Below are 26,750 nucleotides of genomic sequence, written 5' to 3'. Positions count from 1 at the left end.
TGTGGCCAGATGGAAGAACTCAAGGCCAAGATGGAAGAGCTCAAGGCCAAATGGATGGAAGAACGCTGGGCCAAGGCCGAACTCCTGCATGAAAAAATTCCTGAGTACAGGAAGCTTAAGCCAGGTTTCGCCGAAACGGACCTATTCATTGATGAAGTACTCGAGGAGTATGACAAGATATGGCCGCTGTGGGAGTACCTCTGGCCCGATTTTGATGTAGAAAAGGATGTCCCGATTACATTTGCGATGGGCATGGAACTACGCAAAGCACTCGCCAGACGTTGTGTGGCGAGTCCAATAGCTTCTGAAGCTAACTTGTTGCTGATATCCGACGCTAGCAAATCAAATGCTTTTTGTTGTGGGAAACACAACGGATTGTGAAGAAGGAATTCCACCACACTGGTGTAAGGCCTGCAGACTATTGGACCTACTGGGGAGTGGGATGTGCATCAGATTGGACTTACTGGGGGGCGTAATACTGAGTACTTACCTGCAATTGGAACAATGTCAGGCATTTGTCAGGCATACGAACGAAGACGGTGTTGGCAAATCAGTGTAAGAAGGCAAGAGTTTGGTTTACATTTGTTGTATTCAAGAATGCGCCCGTTCAGGCAAGAGCTTTGTTTGTGTTTGTTGTATTGGAGAATGCACCTGTCCAGCGCTCAGCACCCAACAATGACTAACCCCGCATTCAAGATTCAAGATTCTCCAGGCCGCGGATAGGTCTTTAGCTGGATGGATAAAAGGCGAGTGTCTTGATACATGTATTCATACCTCATAACTTTGTTCACGCAAGTATTACTTTAAAGAGTCAACCATGTCCTCAGTTCGCGCGGAGATTTCCACTGGAACCAAGGACACGTTAGGTGCGTCCTATGTCTACATTCATGTTGTAGTACTGACCAAATTCAATGATACTAGAGGCTCTCATGGTCTTGTTGTCAACGCTTCAGCTCTCTTCCGCCGACTGTGCCAATCTGGCCTCAAACCTTCTCTCTGAAAACCCTGATGAAGGTGGTGCTTCACATGCCATAGATTCACAGAAATCTGCCACCAAAGGGTGCTTGCCCACCACCAAAGGGAGCTTGTCCACCACCGAAGGGAGCTCGCCCATCGTCGCTACCACTGTGCTTACTGGGATGATCACTGTGGCAGTAGATGCAGTGGACGGCTATGCTGAAGTGGATGCGGCTGTTGCTGCAGGTAGTATTCTTAACGTGCACATGGGCATGTACTTTAATGTCCCCATGGACGATAAACCTGGGGTGACCATCTACTATATCACAAGGGGCCGAAAGATTGGGGTGTTCTACGGGTGGTATGCTTGTCGATCCCCCTCCGATGATGAGTTTGACTTACTAATTTACCACTGACAGGAACAATGTTGGTCCATGGGTCCAGGGTGTCAGTCGCGCTCTCTTCACGAAGGTGGACTCCGTGGACGACGGGATTGATATTGTCAAGTCCACGATTGAGGCTGGTGTTGCTGCGAGGGTATGATGTATTGTCTCACGTGTATCTAGTGTAGCAACTATGAACCAAAGTTTGTTCGAGTTTCACAATCTTGATATGATCTAAGACTACAGTGCCTTTCATTGCCAGACAAGCTTCTCCTCGTAGAGAGCTTCATCAAGTACCTCTTGCCCTTGGTCCATTAAAAAAATGATCTGTTCTTCGGCCGCAAGCCACAGCTGTGTCCGGGAAAGAAGTTGAGCACACTCAGTTTGGACTTGATCTGAGTAAGGACCCTCAAGATTGGCGACGGAGCGCACAAGTACCTCAACATCCCTGACCAGGTCCCATGCTTCCAACAATTCCTTCTCACAAACAGGTCTGACTAGATCCCACCCCTGGACATCGACGTCCTGGAGTACTGCGATAACATGGTCCTGACATCCCGTGTTAGTGCGGCTGCCTGTGTATGTACTAGCCCACAACAAATCTAGACTCTCAAAGGCATTTAGTGTAGCCTGTAGAGTAATTTAGTAATTGAGCATGAGCACGCGCAAGCAGTGAGCATATAAATGCACCTCATTAGCGCCCCGTTTCTTTCGCCATCTCCGTCGAGACTTCATATGCTCTGTTCCTACATGACTGGCTTATGTTAGTGCACAAGAGTATTGTTGGGAACAGCTTAGAGGTACTCACCGAAAATAGTGCCGGTCTTTTGATTCTTTGCGTGCTTTCTGACGCTCTAACGATGACTTGCGTTTGCGTCCCATACTAAGAGCAAGACTAAATTAGAGCAACTTTGGGACAGTTATTTGTCAATGGTCTATGCTTATGATTTAGAGCAACTTCGGGACAGTTATTTGTCAACGGTTTATACTTATGATACCATGCTCATTACTGTGCCGGTATGGACTGACAAGAGCGCAGCACCACTCAAGAATTGCTGAACAACTGCGAAATGACTATGGCTTATCTGCCAAACATTACCATGCCGGTATGGACTCACAAGAGTGCAGCACCACTCAAGAAGAATGGCAAAGTGGTAGCTGCAAGATAATTGTAGTAATGGTATGGTACTCACATCTGGATCTAGGAAAATGTGAGAACATCGGAGGAAAATCGGATAGGATCAACGCGAATCTATCGAACCCTGAAGGCTTGACACAGAAGCAACACAGTTCGAAGTGAAATAGAACTTACTGACCGATGGCAAAAAATTCAGCGTTTGTCCAACATTTTTGCGTAGTATACCAACATATCCCAGTGCTCCCTATAGCTATAGCCTAGACCTATCTGCAGAATCCAATGGCACCGCGCAGCAAATATTCTCCTGAGCAGATTGCATTCATGCAAACTTACCACGAGAAATTCCTTCAGTGTAAAGCAAACAAGAACTACGAGCCGTTCTGGTCTCCGTTCTTCGAGGAATGGTCCAAGGTGTTCCCAGAATGACTTCAAGTCTTCAAGGATATTCCCCTTGATGAGGCGTTGTCCGAGGAGCAACTGGTAGCTGTAGCAGAATCCTGGACGCTGCGTCAACAGGTGCGTTCATTAATATTGTTTGTTACCTCATCGGACAATTAAAGACTTACCTTACCGTCACAAGCGCTTGGCGGAGAAATTCCGTAATGACTTAGGTGGTTCGAAGGCTGGTTGAGTCGCAAACTCCATGCACACTGTGACTATGAACAAGATGCTGGGCCACATCATGAAGAAAGGTTCTGCCGAAAAGAACTATCGTGTCTTGAAGCCATGGGAGATGTACTCGAAGATTCACTACCACGACAAGGTCAAGGATGCTGTCATAGCCAAACAGGGTTCATCTTCTAAGCCAACTAAGGAATCCGCCATCCATGTCATCACGCAACAGACCAAGAAAGCGTTTGAGGAAGAATCAGAGGAAGTTAGAGAAAAGGTCTTTGCAGCCGTGGAGGCAATGAAAGAGAAGAAGCGTGCTGAGATACAGGAGGCAAGGGAGCAGAACAAGTCTGATGTGAACAAGGAGGCGTAAGTTGCAGTCTTCTTGTGTGCACTGCTGAGGCCTTCAAGTTGCTGACTCCGGATCGCACAGTTACATATCCAAAATCGCATCAATTCTGACTCAGTTCTTCGAAGAGCTGCATGAGATGACGGATTGGGTGTTCACAGTCCTGATGGGCGGTCCAGACCCTGCTATGGGAGGTGCTCTAGACATTAGCAGCTTCCATGTCGGTGCAACAAAAAACAACAATCGGTTCAGCCAGACGTACCCTGACTTTACACAGAAAGTTATGGTCCCTTATACACAGTTTGTAGAGTGTGTGTTTCGTGAGTTGTTTTAAGTTAGTTCTTGTGGTCTAAGATTCTAATGATTGATTTCACTAGCTGAAGCAGCAACACTCACCAGGGCAAAATGCTCACTACCGTCCGGCACGTCAGCATTACCTGCGCACGTGTCCTCCTGCCAAAATGATGACGCTCTGGGAGGTATCGCTACTGATATATCACCTGTCTTTTCCGGGCCCGCATTACCTGCACATGCGCTCAATACTTTCACCTTCAACAACCAAAATGATTACCATTCGGCCGCTGCATCTCAGATTCACGATCACTCAGACGTCAACTTCTTCTCTGACTTCCCCCAAAAACCAGTTGACACGGCCAAGGATATGGAGTTAACGCAACCATTAGTATTGCTCCCTGCGCCTCCTCGGTCTCCTAATACAGCATATCCTTCGCCTTCTTTGATCCAACTTCTTCTTGCCGACTCAACTTTGCAACCGTTGATTGAGCAAGACCCTCCATTGAACTATGGTCTGTCATCACCCCCTCGAATCCGCCATCAATTCCATAACTTGGGTGGTTTGGAGACAACCACCGACCGCGAGTATGTCTTCGACCACATAGATGGTCCTCCAGCGTCAGTTTCTGTCCCTGAACAGACTGCGTCGCTTCCCCCGCTTCCTCCGGTTCCTTCGGCATCAGCTTCTTTTCTCACACAGTCTACGCTGCTTCCTGCTCCTCCCCCAGTGACAAGTTCTCCAAAACAAGATCCTCCGGTTCCTTCGGCATCAGCTTCTTTTTCCACACAGTCTACGCTGCTTCCCGCTCCTCCCCCAGTGATGAGTCCTCCAGAACAAGAGGGCGGGCCATCGAAACGTCGAAAAACGATTCACCCTGCTGCCAAGGGAGACGCCAGACCACCTGTTGACAATAGTCCAGTGGTCGAGGAAGGTCGAGGGAAGCGCCAGCGGTTCCAATCCAAACGTGCTGCAGCAGCCAACGACTTCGGCCAAATCCGTGCTTCACGCAAGGGCAAGTCTGCACGCCAGTAAGTGATCTGTGGGTTGGGTTCATTAGAATGGACCTACTACTTTGTTTCCCTGCCAATGTTGCATGTACACACTTGACTCGCACAACATGTAACACGACGGGTTCATTATATTATCATCTTGTAAATAAATTGATATTCATCAAACGTGTTGAATCAATCTACGCTTAGGAATGGTCTCATGTTTAGGGCATAGAGTCCCCCAGCTCCATGCTCAAGGGGTCTGGGTCACATTTATATTTGAGTCAAAGTTGCGAATTACATGTACAGACAGTTACAGTCAAGGACTTCGAAATAGAGGCTATCATTGAGACTCGTATTGAGAGCCTGTGGATGTGCCGGATAGTACTCTTACATAGAAACAATGAACCCTAAGTATAATGGTCCACATGGACCCTTGAATGGCATCCGGTTCGACTCATAGTACCTGATGAATTGCGACTCACTAGGTTGAAGTCCGAGTCGTGCATGTCGTTGATGGATGAATTTGAACGTGCGAGGATAGGTTGAAGTCCAAGTCGTGCGTGTCGTTGATGGATGAACTTGAAAGCTCTGATGTGAAACTTGGGAATGAAATATCGGATTAGCATCGTATCATGTGCTATATGCAGGCAAGTTGGCATGGAGTCCATCCTAGTCCATAGTTTCTTCGACCTTAGGTACCTTGAATGCATCATCAATTTATTCATCAACTAAAATGAACATAAACATACTTTTCACCCTTTTGAAGGTCTCCTACCCCAGTCGATAACTTGAATTCATGGTGTGCACAGTCAACAGTACCTACACCAGTCACTGAGAATTAAATAAAACTTACACAGTGTAATCAGATGATAACTCACTGAAAATCTTCAGGCGCATTGATGTCCGTCACCCTGTCATCGAAGACGGGAATTAAAATCCAGAGGGCCATTCAGACCTGGAGGGATTTGAACACCATTTAGTAAAGAATGAAATAAAAACTTACACAGCGTAATCAGATGATAATATAGGTGATTAGTACACCAGTGAAGAATTAAGTTTCCAGCAGTCAGTTGGTTGGAGACTGAGTTGACTGTCGCACTCGGCGTTGATGTGTTGACACACACAGTGACAAGTGACAGCGTCGGAACCATCCGAGACTGTACAGTTAGATTACTAATTGAATTCAGCACCCAACAAGGTAGCAGTCTCGGAACTGTCCGAGACTGTACAGTTAGATTACTAATTGAATTCGGCACCCAACAAGGTAGCAGTCACGGAACTGTCCGAGACTGTACAGTTGGATGACTAATCAAAACCGCGGCACGGTAACAGTGTCGGAACTGTCCGAGACTGTACAGTTAGATTACTCATCAAAGGCACAACAGTATCAGCATTGGAACTGTCTGAGACATACAGTGGGATTACTAATCGAAGGCACCAACAGAAAGAAGCATTGATGGTGAAAAGAAGGCAGGGACCAGGTCCAGGGAACTGATCCGGCCAAAAAGTGGCATCTTCATATGATCCTCACTGATATATCAGCCCTATAGATTATAGGTGCTGATGGATTCTCCACTGATATATCAACCCTATAGATTATAGGTTGTAGTAATTAATGTATTACTGTTTTACTATAACTTATAGGTATTTGATGTATCATTATCACAGTATGTCCTGCCCGGACATCTCCCCAGCGGCAGGTACAACACTGCCACTACGCCTTCTGATGGTTCCCATGCCTCTCTCTTTCACCCTCCACATCATCCTCGATGACGTGCTCACTATCCCACTCATTCCTGGTCCAATTCCGGCCGTTCTTTTTGTTTTCGGGCCCCTGGTGGACATCTGATAGCTCTTTCGACATCCTTCACATTCTGCGGCTCTCTTTTCCTTCTCATTGCCCTGGATAATCTCTTGCCAGGAGCTACAAGGTATGTTGCCGTCCCTACACCTTCTGATGCCTCTGACGCCTCTCTCCTTCACTCTCCATGTCGTTCTCAACGACGTGCTCACTATCCTACTTGTTTACAGTCCAAATCTCTGCCTTCCTTCAATGCTCATTCTCTCAATGGATATCTGATGTCATTTTTGAGATCCTCTATGGTCTCACGCAGGTCCTTTTGGTCTACGCCATCATTACTCTAACCTTGTGTTGATCGGTCTTTGCCGCCGCTTGCTTTTACTCTTCATGTGACATATCCTTGCCTAGGTTCCACACTACCACCATCATGGTCCCCCCGAGAAAATGGATGTCAACATCTTCGAGGGTCACCATGACTCTTCTCAGTAGTTCTATGGATCTTCGTACTACCAGATCATCACTCTCTCAAATATGAGACTCGCGGCTTCGTAGGGAGCAAGAACAGCACCAGATTCAAGGTATGACACTTATTCTCACGTTGGTCTCTTGCTCACTATCATCAGACAATTCTCGATGTATGCAGGAGCTGCTTGCTGAAGCCCAGTTGGAGGCTGGGCATGATTACTTGGAGACCATGGACTTTGGAGACGAGATTGACGATGGCAGAGATGAGTTTGCTGAGGACAAGCCTGTGGGTGGCCCCCTTCTGTCTAAATTTTTCAAGACATGCTCTCAAGAATGGTACATATTTTTTCCCCCTCTACATGGTATCTAATGTTTATTTCTAGGGAGCCTCGTGTACGCAGGCGCATTGATGTGCGGACCCAAACACAATGTCGCCAGCATGCCAATGCTGTTTGGAAGGAGCAGATGCCCATCCTTGTCAATGGTTACTTGGCATGGAGACATAGAGTGCCAACCATTGATGACAATACCATTGTGTCTAATATATTCCATGTTGATGCTGTTGGAATTTCCGGTAAGGTTTCATTCCCCCAATACATGTCCCCTACTTATGCTCAATCACACATTAAAAGGTTTTGCACGTGCTATCACCATTCAACAGCGTCCTAATGAACCAGCGAATGCAGCTCTCCTCCGCATAGGACTTTTGGGGTGCTCCCCACTACAACTGACTATCGCTATTCGCATCGAGTGCCTCGAACTCTATCACCAAATACAACGATGTCAGTCCTCATTTGGTATCCAAGCAATTACAAAGGTTTTGTGCACACTTCATAATGTAAGAGTTGTAGGGTGTTATGTTATGATGTCGTACTCACTTACTATACAGATTACATATTTTCGACAGCTTTGCGATCAATTTTCTGATGCATTTGATATCTATCTGCAAATCTTGCAGGAAATTCGGGGTCGCATTGACTGGATCTTGGGCAAAGATCCCAATACCTGGCAGATCAATGGTACTTGTCCTTCCTGCACATTCAAGGTAACACTCCATTCTTAAATATGTAGATATGATTACATGAATTTTACAGCAACCTAATGAGTCAATCCTGTCACCAGCTTGGCTTTACGCGATGGATGGCAATTTCTCTGCAAAGCGATTGGAAAGCTCAGGATCAGCTGATCCGCGACTATCTCAGAGCCGATATTTTATTTCTGAGGCCAAGGTAGACCAATTCAAGGATGATGTTCAACGTCGAACTACCTCCACGGTAGACTCAACAATATCGAGTGCTTGCACAGAGAACTGGACTGCAGCCAAAGCTGTGGATGACAATAAAATTACTGTGTTTGACCAGACTGGGATTTTTCTTTTAGCATGTCGTCATGGGCTCATTGAGTGTGTAGCTGAGATGAAGTGTGGTGGTGAACTGTATGTGTTTTAACTCTCATTTGTACTATGCTAATCGTTCACAAACAGTGCAAAATATGGTCTCGCCACAGTCAATAGACTGCTTGATGTCTGTGGCGTGGATCAGGCTATCGGACACGACATTGCATGCTCATCTTGCAAAACAATTGCAACAAGCTCTATCGGAGCCAAGGCAGCTGAACTAAATCACAGGTTGTTGTAAATGCCTTCCACAGCTTTTCTCATGACCGCCGCTGTCAGCTTCAAAATCACCCTTTATATCTCAATGGCCTAGGACTTGAAGACCTCGAGACTTGTGAATGCATCTTCGCTAGTTCAAACAGTGCTGCAGTCTTGATCAGACATGCGTCATACTTCCATTGGATGCAGTTCCTTGACCTCCACTTCGATCAGTGGGACATGGACAGGTACTTTGACCTCGGTATGTCTTTTTGAGCGCCTAACAGCAATGGTTTCTGACAATTCCAGGCACATTTCTGTACAATAACTATGTTCAAGCTCTTCAGATCATCGAGACCAACACACCCATCCTCGAGGAATTCAAGCAGCTCCATAATCTTACAGATGCAGACTTCATAAGCTGGTGCAATGAGGAGCATGATTACCTCAGTGAGGTTGCTACAGAACCTACTTCAGATGCAATCGCAGTGGCTTACGTTGAACAGCTTGAGAAGCTTCAATATGCGGAGTTTGTCTTTGCACCCTGTTTATTTACTTAGTTCTCATCACATGTTTTAGAGCAACGTATGGCCATCTCACTTCTGTACCTTTTCTGATGTACACTCCTGCAAATTTCACTCGCACCTCTGGGCTCAATGCCACTGCTCGCAACAATTCCAGAGCATTCGAATCTGAACATGCATCTGTGCTACACAAATATGAGCTGCAATTGAATGTTGTTGAAGACTTCGAGCATCGTCACAGCATTATGGAGTGGTGGCTACCACATGACCCAAAATATGTGCAAGCAGTTAGATATTCTCAGGAACGTCAATTTATTTGTTCGGTTGAGGAATTGGAGGGCTTAGTTGTTTGGCGTCTTTTTGAGTTATCAAAGGCTAATCTTGCCGGCACTGGTAGGCGCTTACTGGACATTAAAATAAGTGATGTACTCATGGACTACTGCAGGCTACAAGATGCGAAAGTATATCTCAAAGGCCATCACACAATGTTCAGCTGCCATCTGAACGGCTTTGGAGAAGTACAATAGACTTGCACCCTTACAAAATCTACCACGTCCTGTACTCAACTATTCCAAAATTGTCAGATATGCATCTCTTGGTGAATTCTCGGTTCTGAAGCACTCACACCACAATATCCTTACAAAACCATTGACTGTATCTGCTAATCGCAAGATGGCCGCAAAGGATTTCAAATTGGTACAATCACACGAAGAGATTGTACAGCTCAATGTTGAGATCAAACACTTACAGAGTTGGGTTGAGCACGAGGACAGGACCATGTTGGAAGCTATTGATTCACTCCTCGCTGATGACCCAGATTCTTCACTCATAGCTGAGCTGAAGACATTGTATGCCAAGCACCACCGTATCAACAACAACCATCGCAAGTGACTCCAACAAATTTACGCACTCGACAGATACACAGGTGAATGTCTTCCTACAGACCACACGGTCATTGCACCCAATGGAGACAGAGATGACGAGGGTAGCATGAATGGTCCTGAAGATGATGCTATGAACGAGGAGGCCATGAGACTTGAAGATTTAATGTTGCATTCTTTGTAACTTTCGTACTGTTAATTCTATGTCACATTGCTTCGATTATAGATTCCTGTGTCCTACCATCCATATTGGCATTGCAAACTCTGTTATTAAAAACTAAGACTTCAGAAGCAAGTTGAGCTCTGCACTGACCCTTTCTAGCACATTCAATTGAGCCCCGTTTGCAAATCTTAATTGAGCTTGAGCTGGGAGACCAATACTACTCATTATAACTAATTTACATGATAATCCAGACGGTTAGGGACAGGATCCAGCTCAACAGGGAACAAGTGAGGTGACATAGACAACATTGAGTAAAACAACAGCGAAGTGAGCACAGTCAAGAAGTAAGATGAGTCTGTTTGTTTGGTAATCAGTGCGAGGCATTTGATAATAGCAGTGGCCTGGCCTGAGATTATGAAAAGCTAAAGCCAGCGGCTTATGTCACACAGAACTGTGCCTGCAGCGTCACAAACACTACTCACTTGACGACTCACTTGACGACTCACTTGACGACTCACTTGACGACCCCAGAATCCCGCTTCTATCTCATTTTAGATTTTCACTTTCTGTTGTATGAGCTCATGAGTCATGACAGTGAGTTGCAGAGCTTCGTTCTTTCCAAGCTCGACATAATTCACTTTGTTGCTGGTGGATAGATCAATTTCAGTAATTTGCCCTCTTTTACAATTCTCTTGCGACTTGCAACATCATGCCTTCATCCTCAGAACAAAGCTTCAGAGCCAACCTATCTCAGTTCTGCTGGGCCAGAGGAGTCATAGACAACTCCCAACAAACCCAGCAACCACTCTCATCATCAAACCTGTTCTCCCACTTCTACAATGCTGTAGCAGGTAACTATATCCCTCTCAGATCTAGTGAACATTCCAATGGAGATGAAGCATGGTTTGCGCTATCACGTTGGGAAAGGTATGCATTCAAAATTCACTCCTGTCTTCTCAGCACAGAATCCAATCTTCAGGCTGCTCGGGTTCGGTGCATGCTTGTTACTAGGTGCAGCAGTCTGCTTCTTTGTTGCTTTTATGACCCTCCCTTTCCTCACCATCAATCCCGCAAAATTTGCTTTGGCATTTAGGTATGCAGGGTTTCTTTCCTACCACTCCGTGTCAGTTTGAGTGATCATAACCGACTACCATATTCAAGTTTCTCAGTTCTCACAGACGTTGCGCTTTGGTGGACAAATCGCTCTCCGGGGAGCAGGAAGCCTGCTACCTTTCTAAGTAATAGTAATGACAAAAACTGAATCAACACAATTGTATCCTCACACACGATATCTAGATCTAGTGCTTGCTCATTGTTTATTCCAACAACAACAATCAATCTATCATGAGCGCAATGCAATACTTTCAAAAATAACAAACGATGGCAGCAACAAACCATCTACTCCAGAGCTTCATGCAACCCAACCGTATCCCTCAATCTCCATGACATGATCTCGAAAGGCAAGGCTAGTGGACTCAAGAAGTCAGTTCACAAGGTGCATAAAGACGACGATGACGAGATTGTAAATTATTTTCTGAACACTTTTCTCCATTTTCAGTACTTGGGCTGTGGCTCAGGCCAAAGCCGAGCCAAAGCCAGCCGTCACTGGCGGCTTTGGCCCAGCCTGGAATTTTCGAAAGCCCAAGCCATCTGAAGCCAGGCCAAAGCCGCGGCTTTCGAGCCAAGCCGGGCCAGAACATCACTAAATTTTTTCATGTCATAGTCCGCGCTGGAAGGATTCCATCTTCTGTCACTATGGATGGAGATGTTGGCCTGTTCTTCGATGACCACATTTAGGGATCCACACAGGTATGGGTAACCCACATGGGTCCCAGGTACAGGTACCCCTGGGGTATGGGTACAGGTACGACTTAGTGGTACCTGTACCCCAGGCAGGGGTTTTCATCAAAATGTTCAACAAACAAACTTTAAACTTAAATTAGAATGGTATCATGCAACTAGCACCCATCCATCAAACTAACTTGCCATCCAGCCAAAAGTACTATCTCATAATGCGTAATGGTCACCTAGGTCTATGCATTATGCATTATGCAATATGCGGTCAATTAATTGGGAACCATGTTGGGACTCTAGAAAGTTGATGCATTATGAGATAGGGGTTTGAAGGTGGGGATGAGGCCATTGTTGCCACAGTGAAGCGGGAGATGGCAGAGAACTTGGGCGAGGTTATTGAGGTGGATTCCAATGACGAGGAGAGTGCTGAACCAGTAGTTTCTCACACAGAAACACTCTGTGACTGTGTCAGCAACTTGAAGAAGCCTGTCTCCAGTTCAGAAATGGTGACTCCGAAACACTTCCACTTGAGTTTGTAAAGCAAATCCGTCTTTTTAGGGCTCACTTACAACGCGACAAGCTGCTTCATGGGACACAAACTACATTAGATTCTTATTTTTGTTAGGTAGATGCACTGTAACTGTGTCACAATTTGCGCGGAGTCACACCATGTCACAAACAGTCACGAAGTGTGATATATGTCCTAATGCATAAATCTCATAATGCATAACAATTGAGCGGTCCCGACATTATGCATTATGAGATAGTGTACTGTATATCATATATGATATAATACTACCTCACTACTAGTAACTACCCTGCATGCAAAATTTTTGCTCTCAACTTCATCCATCCCTTACCATGTCACAATCCAACTTCTTCACTGCGACAGCGAGACGGGTAAGTAAGATGACAGGCAAAGCAAAGGCTGCTTTGGAAGAGAAGACCATGCAGACCTCATTGAAGAAACATAAACCTGAAGCAAGTGGAGAAACCATTAATCCTCTGCTGAAGGAGGCAAAAACCAACCGACCTGCTGATACCACTCCCCCTGGAATGACAGTGTCGCTGCCATCGACACTACCAATACCAGTAACATCTGTTATACCAACCCCCCCTCTGACTGACAAAAGTCGTTGAGGAAGAAGCTTTGTATGCAGACAGAAGTGATGCTGACCTGAAAGAGAGTGACGATGAATTGCAAAGCAGAGAGAAAGAACAGGATCTACAAGACGAACTAAGTACATTAATAAATCTGTAAATCAACATTAATCTAATGCAACATAATTAGAACATCTCATGTGAGAGTGGGTCTCACCGGTCTATGCCTTCTTTCATCCAACACCAAACATTGTCAAAATTGGAGGACAGCAGGCACATGAATTCAAATGTCAGGTAAAAGGATGTAGGGCGAAAGTCTGACGTTTCCTGGATAAGGGTGATGCATGTTCCACTGGAAACATGCGAAAACATGTTCAAGCATGTTGGGGAGAGGATGTTTTGCAAGCTGCCAACCAGGCCAAAGATGCTAATGAAGTTCACAAAAAAAATTGTCGGCAGCTTCCTGCACAATGGGTCAATTACAGCCTCGTTTGAACGCAAGGGCAAAGGAAAGGTGACTTACTCTCATCGTCAGCACACTAATAGGGCCAAACTTGTCCATTGGGTCTCTGAAAGCCTGCGTCCATTTGGAATCGTCGAAGACAAAGGGTTTCAGTCACTCATGAAGACAGGACAGCCAGAATACTACATACCATCTCCTTCTACTGTCGCTAGGGATGTTTGAATGGTTTTTGCACAGACACGAGAGTGGATAACTAGGATGATCAAGGTAAGCTTTCCCTGAAGTCAAAAACATACAAAATAACATGCACATACCAGGGATACCCAGGAAAAGTCAATTTTACTACTGATGGCTGGACATCACCCAACCACAGAGCATTTGTTGCAGTTTCGGCCCACCTCAAACTCAATGGCGAGCCACTAACATTGCCATTAGATATTATCAAGGTTGCAAAGGTGCATAGTTACTTACAATATATTTATGAATTGTTCAGCTGATTGAATCACAGTCGCACACAGGAGAGGAACTTGCACAAACATTTGCAGACATTCTGGAGGAGTATGGGATATCAGAGAAAGTTAGTCAATTGTTGGGTTGAGGATTGTCACTCACCAGCAGGACGCACATTCAGATACTCAGCATCACATGCAATAACACCTTGAATAACATGGTGATAGTTGAAAAGCTGGCCAGATGCTCCCATCGTTTCCTGGAGCCCCAAACCATACTCAATGTTTCTTGCATACAGTGAACCTCATCGCTAAGTCATTGATAAGGGAATTCAACATGACGAAGAAAGATGCCAATCAGGTGCTTGAGGAGGAAATATCTGAGCCAGAGGATGATTTCAATGAGGTGAGTGCTGAAACTGAAGATGTGATTCCTGAAGAATATGGGGGTGCTGGGGATGACAATAATGATGAGGGATGGGTGGATGAAGTAAGTTTGCTGCTAGAGCGGGAGAGAAATGAGCTGCAGTAAGAGATTCGTCCTGTAAAGTTAGTATTAGTGAAGGTGAGTGAAAAAAGACAATGTGCACCTTTGAAATTGACATGCCAGAATCTAGCTGCGCAAGCTTGCTTACAAACTCATTCACTCAACTACTGTACTCCTCCCCACATGGTACAAAGCACTGTGTGCATCTGGCCAGTCCATTAGCAATATGCCACGGGACGTCGCTATCCGGTGGAATTCAACCTTCGACATGTTGAAATATGCGCTGGACCATCAGGATACAATCAATGTTGTAACACAAAGCCAAGGCTTAGGTTTGCGCAAGTTTGAACTCACTGACGTTGAATGGGAGATAGCACAGCAGCTTTGTGATGTGCCAAAGGTATTTGTTTAGGTTTACATTATAGATTCTCAAAGACGCAACTACATTCTTCTCTCGCTCCATGTCTAACTTGGCCACTGTGATTCCTACCATGGACCTAATCCATGAGACACTCACAAGTTATTCCCGGAACCAGAAATATTGTGCCTCTATTTGTGCGGCTGTGGATCTCACCAAGAAAACTCTGAACCGCTATTACGAGCTTACTGATAAATCTGAAGTATATCGTATATCAATGAATGCATGTTTTCTTTTCACTTTCTTGCTTCCTCCACTAATCATAAAATAGTTTTGCATCCACAGCATAAACTATCATACTTCAAGAACACTGGATGAACAGAGGAGTGGATCAACACTGCCGAAACCCTGGTGCACACACATATTACAGTGACCTATCTCCGTATAATACGAGGGAACGGACATGCATAATATCCCGTATGATACGGGCCAGCGGACCATGGGCCCATGATAAAAATATCCTCGACTATGACGGATGGGCCGGGAGGCAAATTATTCCCGATGGAGGCGGGTGGGCCCATGCAGGGAATATATAGAGTAGATGAGTGGGCCGATGTATATGAATATTAGGTAGACGGGTGGGCCGAGGTAGTTGGATATTATGCAGATGGGTGTATTAAGGTAGATGTGTATGAGATAGATGGGTAGGTACTTGTTATCACATTCACGGGTGGGCCCAGACACATATTAAATTAGACGGGTGGGCTGAGGGTATTATAAAATATTGTATTAGACGGGTAGGCCCAGACGCATATTAATTAGACGGGTGGGCCGAGGGTGTTGTATGGGATGTTGTATTAGATGGGTGGGCCGAGGGTGGTATAAAATATAGATGGGTGGGCCCATGTGTATCATAATTGTAGACATGATGGAGCTGAGGTAGTTGTACATCAACCAAATCAGAGGAGGTAATAAATCAAAGTTACCGAGTTCCCGGAGCAGCAGGTGATCTCCTGACATGGCCTTTGATGGTGCACAGGTTGTCTTGCAGAATTTGGAATCCGGGGTGCAAAGCTTGTGTTGCCCTACGAGACACCAAGTTCCGACCACCCAAATTTGGGTCAACCGTACCGACTTCTGAGTTCCAGGACCCAGGAGTCGACAAATAAATATCTGATAACCAGCACACTTCCAATCAGGTAGTATTTCATTGAGCAATAAATCATCCAAGGGGTCCCTTATCGGACTCGGTAGTCAATATAGGCAAATGATAATGAAAACATGAAAGTTGTTATTATGCTATTTTTCAAACCCGAGACCCTGAAACCCATTGTTCAACATGTCCATTTTTCACTCACTGCACAAATCACCGAGTTTCGAGTGCTGAAACCCAAAACTCAAAACCCGGTGTGCAACACATCGATTGTTCATTTACATTACACAGATCATCGAGTTCCGAGTGTTGAGCGCCGAAACCCGAAAATATGTATGGAACATGTCCATTTCTTACTCATTGCACATATCACCGAGTTTCGAGTGCCGAAACCCGAAACTCGAAACCCAGTGTGCATCATGTCCATTGTTCAATTATATTACACAAATCATCGAGTTCCGAGTTCCGAGGGACGAAATCCAAACCCCGGACCCCGAAAATATGTGCGCAACATGTCCATTTTTCACTCACTGCACAAATCACTGAGTTTCGAGTGCCAAAGCATGAAACTTGAAACCCAGTGTGCAACATGTTGATTTTTCATTTATATCACACAAATAACCAAGTGCCAAGTGCCAAGTGCCGAAACCCGAAGCCCGAGACCCGAAAATATGTATGCAACATTTCCATTTTTCACTTGTTGCACAAATCACTGAGTTTCAAGTGCCGAAACCTGAAACTCAAAACCGGGTGTGCAATATGTTCATTGTTCATTTACATTACACAGATCATCGAGTTCCGAGTGCCGAGGGCCGAAACCCGAAGCCCGAGACCCGAAAATATGTACACAACATGTCCATTTTTCACTCACTGCACAAATCACCGAGTTTCAAGTGCCAAAGCGTGAAACTTGAAACCCAGTGTGCAACATGTTGATTTTTCATTTATATCACACAAATCATCGAGTTCCGAGTGCCGAGGGCCGAGACCCGAACCCCGAACCCCGAAAATATGTATGCAACATGTCCATTTTTCACTTGTTGCACAAATCACCGAGTTTCAAGTGCCAAAACCCAAAACTCAAAACCGGGTGTGCAACATGTCCATTTTTCAATTATATTACACAAGTCATTGAGTTCCGAGGGCCGAGGGCCGAAACCCGAACCCCGAACCCCGAAAATATGTACACAACATGTCCATTTTTCACTCATTGCACAAATCACCGAGTTTTGAGTGCCGAAACCCAAAACTCGAAACCCAGCATGCAACATGTCCATTTTTCATTTACATTACACAGATCATCGAGTTCCGAGTGCCGAGGGCCGAAACCCGAAGCCCTGAAACCCAAAATCATGTACACAACATGTCCATTTTCACTCATTGCATAAATCACCAAGTGTCGAGTGTCGAAACCTGAAACCCGGTACTTCAAATGGACACGAATTGTATTTGTATGTATTATCCATTGGTGTAGGGTTCAAATAACTTGGGAATTGTATTTGTCAGCACTCGGTACTCGGTACTCAGTGATTGGTGGTCAGTGGTCGGTACTCGAGACTCAGTAGTCAATATAGGCAAATGATAATGAAAAATGACAGTTGTAGTCCACGTCAAGGTGAGTGTCTTGGTAGTCTTTCCTTGTCATTCGGCAAAACATCAGCAATAATGAAAAAATGAAAGTTGTTATTATGCTTAACTTCCTTACCGAAGGTTGTAGTCCAAGTCCAGGTGAGTGTAGTGATAGTCTTTTCTTGTCAATTGGTTATCTTGTTACTCATTACGCAGTACTCGGTACATGGTAATTGGTACTCAGTATTTGGTTTTGATACTCGGTACCCGGGAATCAGTAGTCAGCTTAATGAAGGTTGTAGTCCGAGTCTAGGTGAGTTTATTTGTAGTCTTTTCTCGTCCATTGGTTACCATGTGACTGAGATATAAGCTAAAGAAATCCGAAACATCAATAATGACAAATGAAATACATGTGTGCAGTAAGTGAGTCTAAAGATAAAAGAATGAATATTAATAGCGAGACTTGCACATTATGTCGAGATATCCAACATAACAAGCCTGTGATGTGATCAGAGACCTGGAATAACACCCATATACATCCATTATAATAGCTTAAAAGCTTAGAAAGATTCATGAAGGATTGATGTAATGATAGGCAAAATGACATATGTGTGGAGAGTGACAATAGACATCTTTTATACAAAGTCACATTTATATATGATTCAGGCCAAAAATATCATTACAAATATGTAGGATAGATCGTAAACTACCAAGGAACCCATACTGCCTACTGCCCTGAGGGTAGGGGGTGGGTAGAAGGGATATAGTGAAAATATGAGTTGACCCAGCATTAAAGTCCTACCACTGCTCAACTAACCATTTTCGATGCTTTGGGTCTTTGAAGTTTCCCACACTCAATTTCTTACCCATTTCACTTCCTCAGTACTCAATTCTTGGTTGATTTGTCTGTAAATTTATGTCTATGATACTTAAGATATTTGAAATGTACCCCAGGTTTCTGATTATGAAGATTCAATGTTTTGAAGGCATGGGCCCCTTATCAGGCGAAATGGCAAGTATACACACTAGCTCACAAACTCCAGCCTATTGTGAGCTGATCTTGGTCATAAGAAGCAAGAATATAAGCTATGCTCATTATATATTCAAAAGGTTGGATCATGGATGCAAGGGCAAGATACTGAAAATCGTGAAAAAATGTCACAAGTACAATTGTCTATGCTTTGTTCCTGGAAAAGGATCCTGTGTGTCCTGGGCTGGTTATATGATATATCTACTCCAAATATGCTCAGGAATAGACTCCCTACAGTCCTTGAGGTCCAGTCCTACAGGGAAAAAACCCCAGCAGGTGAACCACCAGAAGAGGGGGAGGTACACTATACAATAAAGGATTACCCTATGGTCCTGAGCTCCTGATACATTGTTTCTATTGTTGAATAGATGATTGAGATATAATTTCAAAGTCTATTCACCTAGAAATGAACACATAGGAACATATTTTGTATTTTTATGTATATATGCAATATCCATTTCAAGCACCAAGTCTCAACTACCGATTACCAAGTCCCAACACTTGATAGTTGATAGTCAGTATTCGAGCTCCGAAGTGCCAATATTGCCTACCAATATCTCAGTCAAATGATAACCAAACCAAGACCCAAGTTCCAAACCTGACTACTGAATACCAAGTATCAGTACTCGGGACTCGGGACTATTGGCTGGAGTACCCAACTATTGATTCACAGGTACCGAGAATTAGAACCAAGTACTGAGTACCTGACTACTGATTCTCGGGTATCGAGTATCAGAACCAAATACCGAGTACTGATTCCCTTGTACCGAGTACTGAGTAACGAGATAACCAATTGACAAGAAAAAACTACCAATACACTCACCTTGGCTCGGACTACAACTTTTGTTCAGGAACTTAAACATAATAATAACTTTCATTTTCATTATTGCCGATGTTTCAGATTTCTTTAGCTTATATCTCGGTTAAATGATAACTGATGGACAAGAAAAGACTACCAATACACTCCCCTAGACTCGGACTACAACCTTCGGTAAAGAAGTTAAGCGTAATAACAACTTTCATTTTTCATTACCATTTGCCTATATTGACTACTGACCACCAACTACCAACTACCAACTACCAAGTACCGAGCACTGACAAATACAATTCCCAAGTTATTTCAACCCTACACCAATGGATAATACATACAAATACAGAATTCATGTCCATTTGAAGTACCGGGTTTTAGGTTTCGGCACTCGACACTTGGTGATTTGTGCAATGAGTAGATGGGCATGTGGCATACATGTTTTCGGGCTTTGGGTTTTAGGATTCAGCCCTTGGCACTCAATGATCTGTGTAATGTAAATGAACAATGAACATGTTGCACACCGGGTTTCGAGTTTTGGGTTTCGGCACTTGAAACTCGGTGATTTGTGCAACAAGTGAAAAATGGAAATGTTATATACATATTTTCGAGTCTCGGGCTTCGGGTCTCGGCCCTCAGCACTCGGAACTCGATGATTTGTGTAATGTACATGAAAAATGGACATGTTGCACACTGGGTTTCAAGTTTCACGCTTTGGCACTCGAAACTCGGTGATTTGTGCAGTGAGTGAAAAATGGACATGTTGTGTACATATTTTTGGGTCTCGGGCTTCGGGTCTCAGCCCTCGGCACTCGGAACTCGATGATTTGTGTGATATAAATGAAAAATCAACATGTTGCACACTGGGTTTAAGTTTCACGCTTTGGCAGAACTCGAAGCTGTTGATTTAGATATCACCCGAAACCCGAACACCTGAATGTCAAATTTTCAGTGCCGAACCCCGAGTGCCGGTGCCGGGTGCCGAGTCCTGAAGCCCGGAACTCAGGATTTGACATTTGAGACGAATGAAATTTTTCAGACATGTTTGAATTAACCTACGTATATCTATAAACATTTCACTAACCCCCGAACCCCGAAACCCGGCAGTCCACAATTTCGGGGTTTGGGGGTTGGTAAAATGTGTATGGATATATGAAAGGTTGATTTAAAAAACCCCCAAACCCCGAAATTGTGGACTGCCGGGTCTCGGGTTTTGGGGCTCGGGGGTCCCGGAGCTCGGAAGTTGGAAAATTTGGGGAGATCAATAAAATTTGATTTACAATCGAGTTGATTGACAAACACATTGACTTACCCATGTTTGAAATATATTTTTGTTCTCACATACCGAGTTCCAAGTTCCGGGACCCCCCGAACCCCGAAACCCGAAACCCAGCAGTCCACAATTTCGGGGTTCGGGGGTTGGTAAAATGTGTATGGATATATAAAAGGTTGATTTAAACATTTTTGAAAGATGTCTCATATCAAATGTTAAGTCCTGAGTTTCAAATTTCGGGTTTGGGACTCTGGGCTTCGAGCTTCGGGGCTCGGCACTCCCGAAACCCGGAAATCGAAACTCGGGACTTGACATTTGATATGAGACATCTTTCAAAAATGTTTAAATCAACCTTTCATATATTCATACACATTTTACCAACCCCCGAACACCGAAACTGTGGACTGCCGTGTTTCAGGTTTCGGGGTTCGGGGTCCCGGAACTCGGAACTCGGTATGTGAGAACAAAAATATATTTCAAACATGGGTAAGTCAATGTGTTTGTCAATCAACTCGATTGTAAATCAAATGTTATTGATCTCCCCAAATTTTCCAACTTCCGAGTTCTGAGTTCCGGGACCCCCAAACCCCCAAACCTGAGACCCGGCAGTCCACAATTTCGGGGTTCGGGGGTTGGTAAATCTCGGTTTGGGGTTTGGCACTGAAATTTGACATTTATATTTTTGTGAGTGTTGTGCTTCTGGTGTCCATGCTTAGAAATAGGATATGTTGCACACCAGGGTTCAGGTGTGGGGTTTTTCCACTTCAGTCCTCGATTATTGGTCAATGCCACACATGGTCGATTCATGTTTTAGTGCTTAGGGGTTTAGATTCAGTGGTCGATGGTAGGTATATGCACTCATAGTGTATGTCATATCCCGCGTTCCGGACCCGGACCTATCACACATCATTTCCGGAAGTCCGGATCCGGCCGACGTCTATCTATGTCCGGATCCGACCCACATCTAACTTCCGTGCCTTATCCCTTTGTACGTTCCTACTCCAGTTAGACCATATCATTTTCCATACCTCATTTCATTTCCGCCTTTATTTTCATCTGTTCTAATCTCCGGGTTCATTTACTATTTTCCGATAGACTAGTGTTTGACTTTTCTATACGCTCCGTCCACAGCTTCGTATAGCTTTGGACTGCGCATCTCTGTTCTCCGATAAGTCCTCAGTAGTATATAAACCCTGTAGAATCTATGTACATCCTTAGTTCGAATATCATCTTAGACTCTGCTCATTCTCTCCTCCATCCGACTTGAGTTTCTCTCTCGTCGACCTCCGCTCGTCTTAGGATCGACTCCTATAGACTTGTCACCTCCGCCTCTACCTTTGGTAGTCCTCCGCTGTTTCCTTTCTAGTTCGGACTTCGTCCAGATTAGTCTTATCTCTTGTTCCCGAACGTCCGCCGGAATTCCCGCGCATCGAACATCGGACTCCGGACATCGCCTGACGCCCTCCGGACATCGTCCGGTAACCTTTGGACATCGTTCGACAACCCTCAGAAGTTAGGGGCACGTACTCGGGTAAGGGGCGCGGCGCACGAGCTGAAGCCAAGCCCTTCGGATTCGACCCTTGAGCACGTTCTTAACAGTGTACATGTATCCTACATGTTTGATTGCTGGTGGCTACATCAGCTGTATGTCTTGATGAAACGTATCTAGGCTCACCCATATATGTACCCATCTATGTACAATTCCCCACGTCAGCCCACCCATCTATGTATTATCCCCCACCTCGCCCACCCGTCTATGTAATACATCCTATGTTGGCCCACCTGTCTATATAATTATACCCCACCTCGGCCCACCTGTCTATGTAATAAATATTTTATCACACCCTCGGCCCACCCATCTATGTAATATTCCCCTATCTCGGCCCACCCATATATGTAATACACCCCCGTCGGTCCGCCTGTCTATATAACAATATTTGCCTTACATCTCTCTTCAGCCCAGCTGTCTATAATATCCTACTCTACATATTACCCAGATGGGCCCACCCATCTCCATGAATGATCATATTCCCCCGGCCCATCCGTCAACATCAAGGATATATATATCATTGGCATACATGGGCCCACCCATCTCCATCGAAATAATATGTGTCCCGGCCCATCCGTCATCATCGAGGATATACACAACATGGGCCCATGATCCGCTGGCCCGTCTCATACGGGATATTATGTAGGTCGAGTGGCCCGTATAATACAGAATTTGTCACTGAAGGGGCTCGTTTGATATGTAGTCATTCAGTATTTAGGTGTGTCCTCATTTGGCGATCAACTTTTCTTTCTGATTTCGATGTACTGTACTGTCGTAACTTGGTCGTAGTAATTTATATCATGAGCAAAAATTAAAAGTCGTTCTTGTATTGATCATGTACAAAATACAAGTGTTTGCTCGAAGCGAATCTAAGTGCCAAGTAAGCCTGCATCCTCAGAAATTGTAATTTACACTGATTCGGCACCTACGTCTCAAATATGTAGCTCCTTGTAATTTGGCATCGCCCATAACAACCCGAGATCCAGACCTTATACGTTACCCGACGCTTTATGCATGTAACTTTGCACTTTTTTGACCTTTGCTGTTATGTTTCTCCAAGGTCAGATTATCGACAGCAGCTAGTACATCATCTGAAGTTTATTTAGATGCCTAGCCGCACATTTCTTTGTAGGTGTGCGCAATGCTGCAACGTTGGAGAAGATGGTGTGCCTGGGAATCCTGGCAGCAAAGAAGTACCCCCACTATGAAAACCGCACATTTGTTCCAAGCTGCTAACTTGGCTCCATCGTCCGAGCGTGAAGCATCCTTGCTTCGTCTTGCTCGCCAGCAGCTAGAGTCTGATACTTTACAGGTCGACAATCTCGCTGCCGAGTTATTTGCTATCACGTTAACCGACAACGACGTCAATCCAGACAGTCACAGCAAACTCTGGAATTCCTGTGCAGAAGTTCAGCAGGAGAAGGGACAAGCCTATCATTCTCTGGATGGTACAGCTACATTCACGGTAGATGACACGCAGTGAGCATCGTATTTCGTCTTACTTTATATTCCCTAACTTGGTCAATTCCCAGACACATTGCCCAAGCTCTTCAGGCTGCTGAGAAGCGACGCTGCTCAAAGGCTCAAGAAGCTTTGGATATTGTAGAGTCACGGATGGATAGGGCTCACAGCCGAATTTTCTCTGTGACTTCCCGTGACGTTATGCAGACCATCCGAGATGAACTGGCTGTGATCACGACAGCCCTAAGAATCATCAAGCACAAGGTCTCGTGCATCGTTTCTCGTAGAAGTCAGCTAGAGGGGTCGTGTAATGACATGCACAGACTCCTCTGTGACAAGGAAGACGTGCTTTCTGTGTCATCCAAGCCGATTGAATTTGATTCGTGTAAGTTCTGTTCATCCTGCTTGTGCCCTTCGACTAAGATACATGAAGCACACCATTTTGACTTGCCAATCAACCTCTGTGACAAAGTTGCCCAGATATCCCTCTTTCTAGGGGCTGTATCTGTCGTCATTTTTGGCATTAGTCGCAGACATGGGGAGTTCTTCATGGGAGTCCTTGCCCTCATTTTAGGCCTTGCTATGGAGGCTCAGAACCCTCATTCTGAGTCCCGCCGTCAAAACACACACTCTCAAATCCCACGCTCTATGGAAACCGCCCTATCGTGCTTCAAGCTCGACGGCCAGACTACAGCTTACGCGGTCTGTCCGGCATGCAACTGTACTTATAGACCGACCACCAGCTTCAACTCAAGTCACGCCCGATATCCCACGAAGTGCTTCAACTGTCCGATACCAGAGGATGGTCCTTGTGATAAACCGCTGTTGCAGCCCTCTGCTGATGGAAAATTAGAACCAATCAAAATATTCCTTTATCACCACTTCCACGACTACCTCGCTGGATTGCTGTCTCGTCCCGACCTTGAAGTGTTGATGGATAGGCCTTGCAATGATTTGCTGGTGTCTATTGGCAGCCCACCTCATATTATCAAGGATGTTTGGGATGCCAACTTCTTTTGCACTTTCAAAGGTCCTTCCGGGCAATCCCTATTTATCGATAGAGGCACTGAGGGTCGATATGCTTTCACGCTCAACATTGAAGGCAATCTCCAATGAAATGCCTCGACCTCTACTGGCATCATCTCATGTGCATGTTTGAACCTCCCCCTCGATATTAGGTATAAATCTGAGAACATGTACTTAGCTGGCATCATTCCTGGACCTTCAGAACCTTCAGGCAATGAGCTGAATCACTTCCTCAATCCTGTGGTTGACGACATGGTAGAAAGTTGGGAGTGTGGCATACGTTATTCCTGCACAGCTCTACATAGTCCCGGTTGAGTTATGCTCAGCATTATAGCGTGTCTTGTGTGCGACCTCCCGGCGGCAAGAAAGGCCGCACAGCTGGCGGGTCCAACAAGTCACTTTTATTGCACGGCCTGCCATTGCTGGCACAGGTCGACTTGCGGTAGAACAGATATCCAGACTGAAGATTGGGTTCTTAGGGACAAGAACGAAGTTTATTGCTATGCTGAGCTCTGGAAGAACACCGAAACTTCGGTTGAGCGCAACAAATTGTTTTCATTGCACAGTGTGCGATGGTCAACACTCTGGAGGTTATCGTACTGGGACCCCTCTCGTCAAATTGTGGTCGACACTATGCATTGCCTCCTGGAGGGTCTCGCACATGCTCATTTCCGTGAATTTCTAGGCCTCACAGCCGACTCCGCCAATCGCAAGTTTGATGTTGTCCCTGCTTTCGAACATCCTTTCCTCAACGTTAATTCACACAAACCTCCAGAGTTCAATGAGAAAGACGTCAGAACCGTCCAGTCAATCCATGGCCTTCTTACAGAAGCAGTTCCTGACCTCGAGGGAAGTGACCCTGAGCTCATTGAGGATCACGTTGTTGACTTAGAGAGAAGACTGTTGATGAAGAAGGTCGCATGTCTTCAGTTCGTATCTGTAGGTTTGGGCATCGAGCCAGATGTCACACACCCTGGAAAAAAGTCTACAAAATTCATTGGGTTAGATCGCTCCTTGTTTGGGTAGGCATTTCAACAGTGTTGTTCTTGTACCCTCTTAATTGAGTTATCCCTTTGTAGCGTCGAACACGACCTTTCTCTCCTGGGTTGTCAAAATCGCGCATTGCTACTCCAGAAGTTATGTGGCGTATTTCTGATGTCATCAAGACGACAGATACGCCCTCTTTCTTGAGATCAGTCCCCTATAACTTTGGGGAAACAAAAGCTGGGACTGTGAAGGCCGACGAATGGCGCACGTTAACGACTGTATACTTACCCATAGCGTTAATCAGTTTATGGGGCGAGGGATCAGTACATCGCAACACAGACATCGCGGACAGCCGTCGTGCCACCCTTGATCACACAATGGCCCTCGTATCTGCTATTCATATCGCCTGTCTGCGCTCCATGATGACGGATCGCGCAGACACATACCATACATATATAGTCGAGTGGATAAGGGATTTGCAAGTAATTCATCCCCATGCACACCATCGAACCAATGGTCATATGGTGTTGCACGTCTGGGACTACCTGCAACTCTTCGGACCCGTGCGGTCATGGTGGTGCTTCCCATATGAGCGCCTCATCGGGCAGCTACAGCGGTTGCCCAGCAATCACATTTTTGGTAATATTTGAACTTGTTTGTCGATGATAAACTTCTTACGCTGTGCTGGTATGCAGGACAGCAAGAATCAACACTCCTCTGGTCATACATCAAGGCTGCAAAGCTCAAATACTGGCTGAACCATCTCTCTTGTCCTCCTGTATTTAGAGAGGTCAAGTGGCTATTTGACAAATTTGTGTCTCCCTCGATCAACGCTAATCCAAGCGATGGATTCCAAGGTCACCCGATGGCCTCTACTATAAAGAAGTTATTCCAGAAGACCTCCGCCAACTCATTCAACTTCGGCGGGCAGTCTTGCATGCTCGCACCCTCCACAAGGGATCTATCTATACTCGCGACTCCACTCATGTTGGTAACAGCCTCATTCTTTATTATCCTGACGGCCTTAGGAATGTGCAACCAATACCAGGGACCATCAAGTATATTTTCGAAACAGAGTGAGGAGTGTG

General features: G+C 45.1%; 8 protein-coding genes across 8 annotated transcripts; 7 read left to right on the top strand and 1 right to left on the bottom strand.

Annotated features, from left to right (window-relative positions):
* Window positions 1-817: 817 nt before the first annotated feature.
* Window positions 818-1,500, top strand: HD556DRAFT_1442721 (uncharacterized protein; the record flags this gene model as incomplete). The annotated part of the gene is made up of 3 exons (XM_041306499.1): window positions 818-866; window positions 922-1,318; window positions 1,377-1,500. 3 exons carry the CDS (start codon window positions 818-820, stop codon window positions 1,498-1,500), a joined length of 570 nt encoding a protein of 189 aa, XP_041160644.1.
* A 92-nt stretch (window positions 1,501-1,592) lies between these two features.
* On the bottom strand, window positions 1,593-2,222 carry HD556DRAFT_1442720 (uncharacterized protein; the record flags this gene model as incomplete). Its single annotated transcript, XM_041306498.1, has 3 exons — window positions 1,593-1,970; window positions 2,031-2,094; window positions 2,149-2,222. The coding sequence occupies 3 exons, from the start codon at window positions 2,220-2,222 to the stop codon at window positions 1,593-1,595; spliced, it is 516 nt and encodes a 171-aa protein (XP_041160643.1).
* A 535-nt stretch (window positions 2,223-2,757) lies between these two features.
* On the top strand, window positions 2,758-4,766 carry HD556DRAFT_1307913 (uncharacterized protein; the record flags this gene model as incomplete). Its single annotated transcript, XM_041300069.1, has 5 exons — window positions 2,758-2,889; window positions 2,920-2,994; window positions 3,146-3,459; window positions 3,524-3,759; window positions 3,817-4,766. The coding sequence occupies 5 exons, from the start codon at window positions 2,758-2,760 to the stop codon at window positions 4,764-4,766; spliced, it is 1,707 nt and encodes a 568-aa protein (XP_041160642.1).
* Window positions 4,767-6,999: 2,233 nt separating this feature from the next.
* HD556DRAFT_1442718 (uncharacterized protein) lies at window positions 7,000-10,175 on the top strand (the record flags this gene model as incomplete). The annotated part of the gene is made up of 14 exons (XM_041306497.1): window positions 7,000-7,030; window positions 7,080-7,105; window positions 7,171-7,328; window positions 7,376-7,566; window positions 7,625-7,830; window positions 7,882-8,037; window positions 8,087-8,427; window positions 8,476-8,515; window positions 8,620-8,848; window positions 8,896-9,115; window positions 9,166-9,503; window positions 9,556-9,571; window positions 9,638-9,997; window positions 10,028-10,175. 14 exons carry the CDS (start codon window positions 7,000-7,002, stop codon window positions 10,173-10,175), a joined length of 2,460 nt encoding a protein of 819 aa, XP_041160641.1.
* A 681-nt stretch (window positions 10,176-10,856) lies between these two features.
* HD556DRAFT_1474552 (uncharacterized protein) lies at window positions 10,857-11,287 on the top strand (the record flags this gene model as incomplete). The annotated part of the gene is made up of 2 exons (XM_041308505.1): window positions 10,857-11,081; window positions 11,134-11,287. Exons 1-2 carry the CDS (start codon window positions 10,864-10,866, stop codon window positions 11,285-11,287), a joined length of 372 nt encoding a protein of 123 aa, XP_041160640.1. The 5' UTR covers window positions 10,857-10,863.
* A 4,047-nt stretch (window positions 11,288-15,334) lies between these two features.
* On the top strand, window positions 15,335-15,975 carry HD556DRAFT_1307911 (uncharacterized protein; the record flags this gene model as incomplete). Its single annotated transcript, XM_041300068.1, has 4 exons — window positions 15,335-15,403; window positions 15,437-15,510; window positions 15,730-15,774; window positions 15,858-15,975. 4 exons carry the CDS (start codon window positions 15,335-15,337, stop codon window positions 15,973-15,975), a joined length of 306 nt encoding a protein of 101 aa, XP_041160639.1.
* Window positions 15,976-23,392: 7,417 nt separating this feature from the next.
* Window positions 23,393-24,765, top strand: HD556DRAFT_1442715 (uncharacterized protein; the record flags this gene model as incomplete). The annotated part of the gene is made up of 3 exons (XM_041306496.1): window positions 23,393-23,667; window positions 23,721-24,034; window positions 24,083-24,765. 3 exons carry the CDS (start codon window positions 23,393-23,395, stop codon window positions 24,763-24,765), a joined length of 1,272 nt encoding a protein of 423 aa, XP_041160638.1.
* Window positions 24,766-24,993: 228 nt separating this feature from the next.
* Window positions 24,994-26,312, top strand: HD556DRAFT_1236608 (uncharacterized protein; the record flags this gene model as incomplete). The annotated part of the gene is made up of 2 exons (XM_041297838.1): window positions 24,994-25,348; window positions 25,810-26,312. The coding sequence occupies 2 exons, from the start codon at window positions 24,994-24,996 to the stop codon at window positions 26,310-26,312; spliced, it is 858 nt and encodes a 285-aa protein (XP_041160637.1).
* Between the last annotated feature and the right edge of the window lie 438 nt (window positions 26,313-26,750).

The sequence above is a fragment of the Suillus plorans genome, assembly GCF_016647745.1.
Source record: "Suillus plorans strain S12 chromosome Unknown HD556scaffold_25, whole genome shotgun sequence".
NCBI lineage: Eukaryota > Fungi > Basidiomycota > Agaricomycetes > Boletales > Suillaceae > Suillus > Suillus plorans.
Note: the sequence above shows the minus strand (reverse complement) of the source record. Positions and strands in the feature narration are given on the sequence as shown.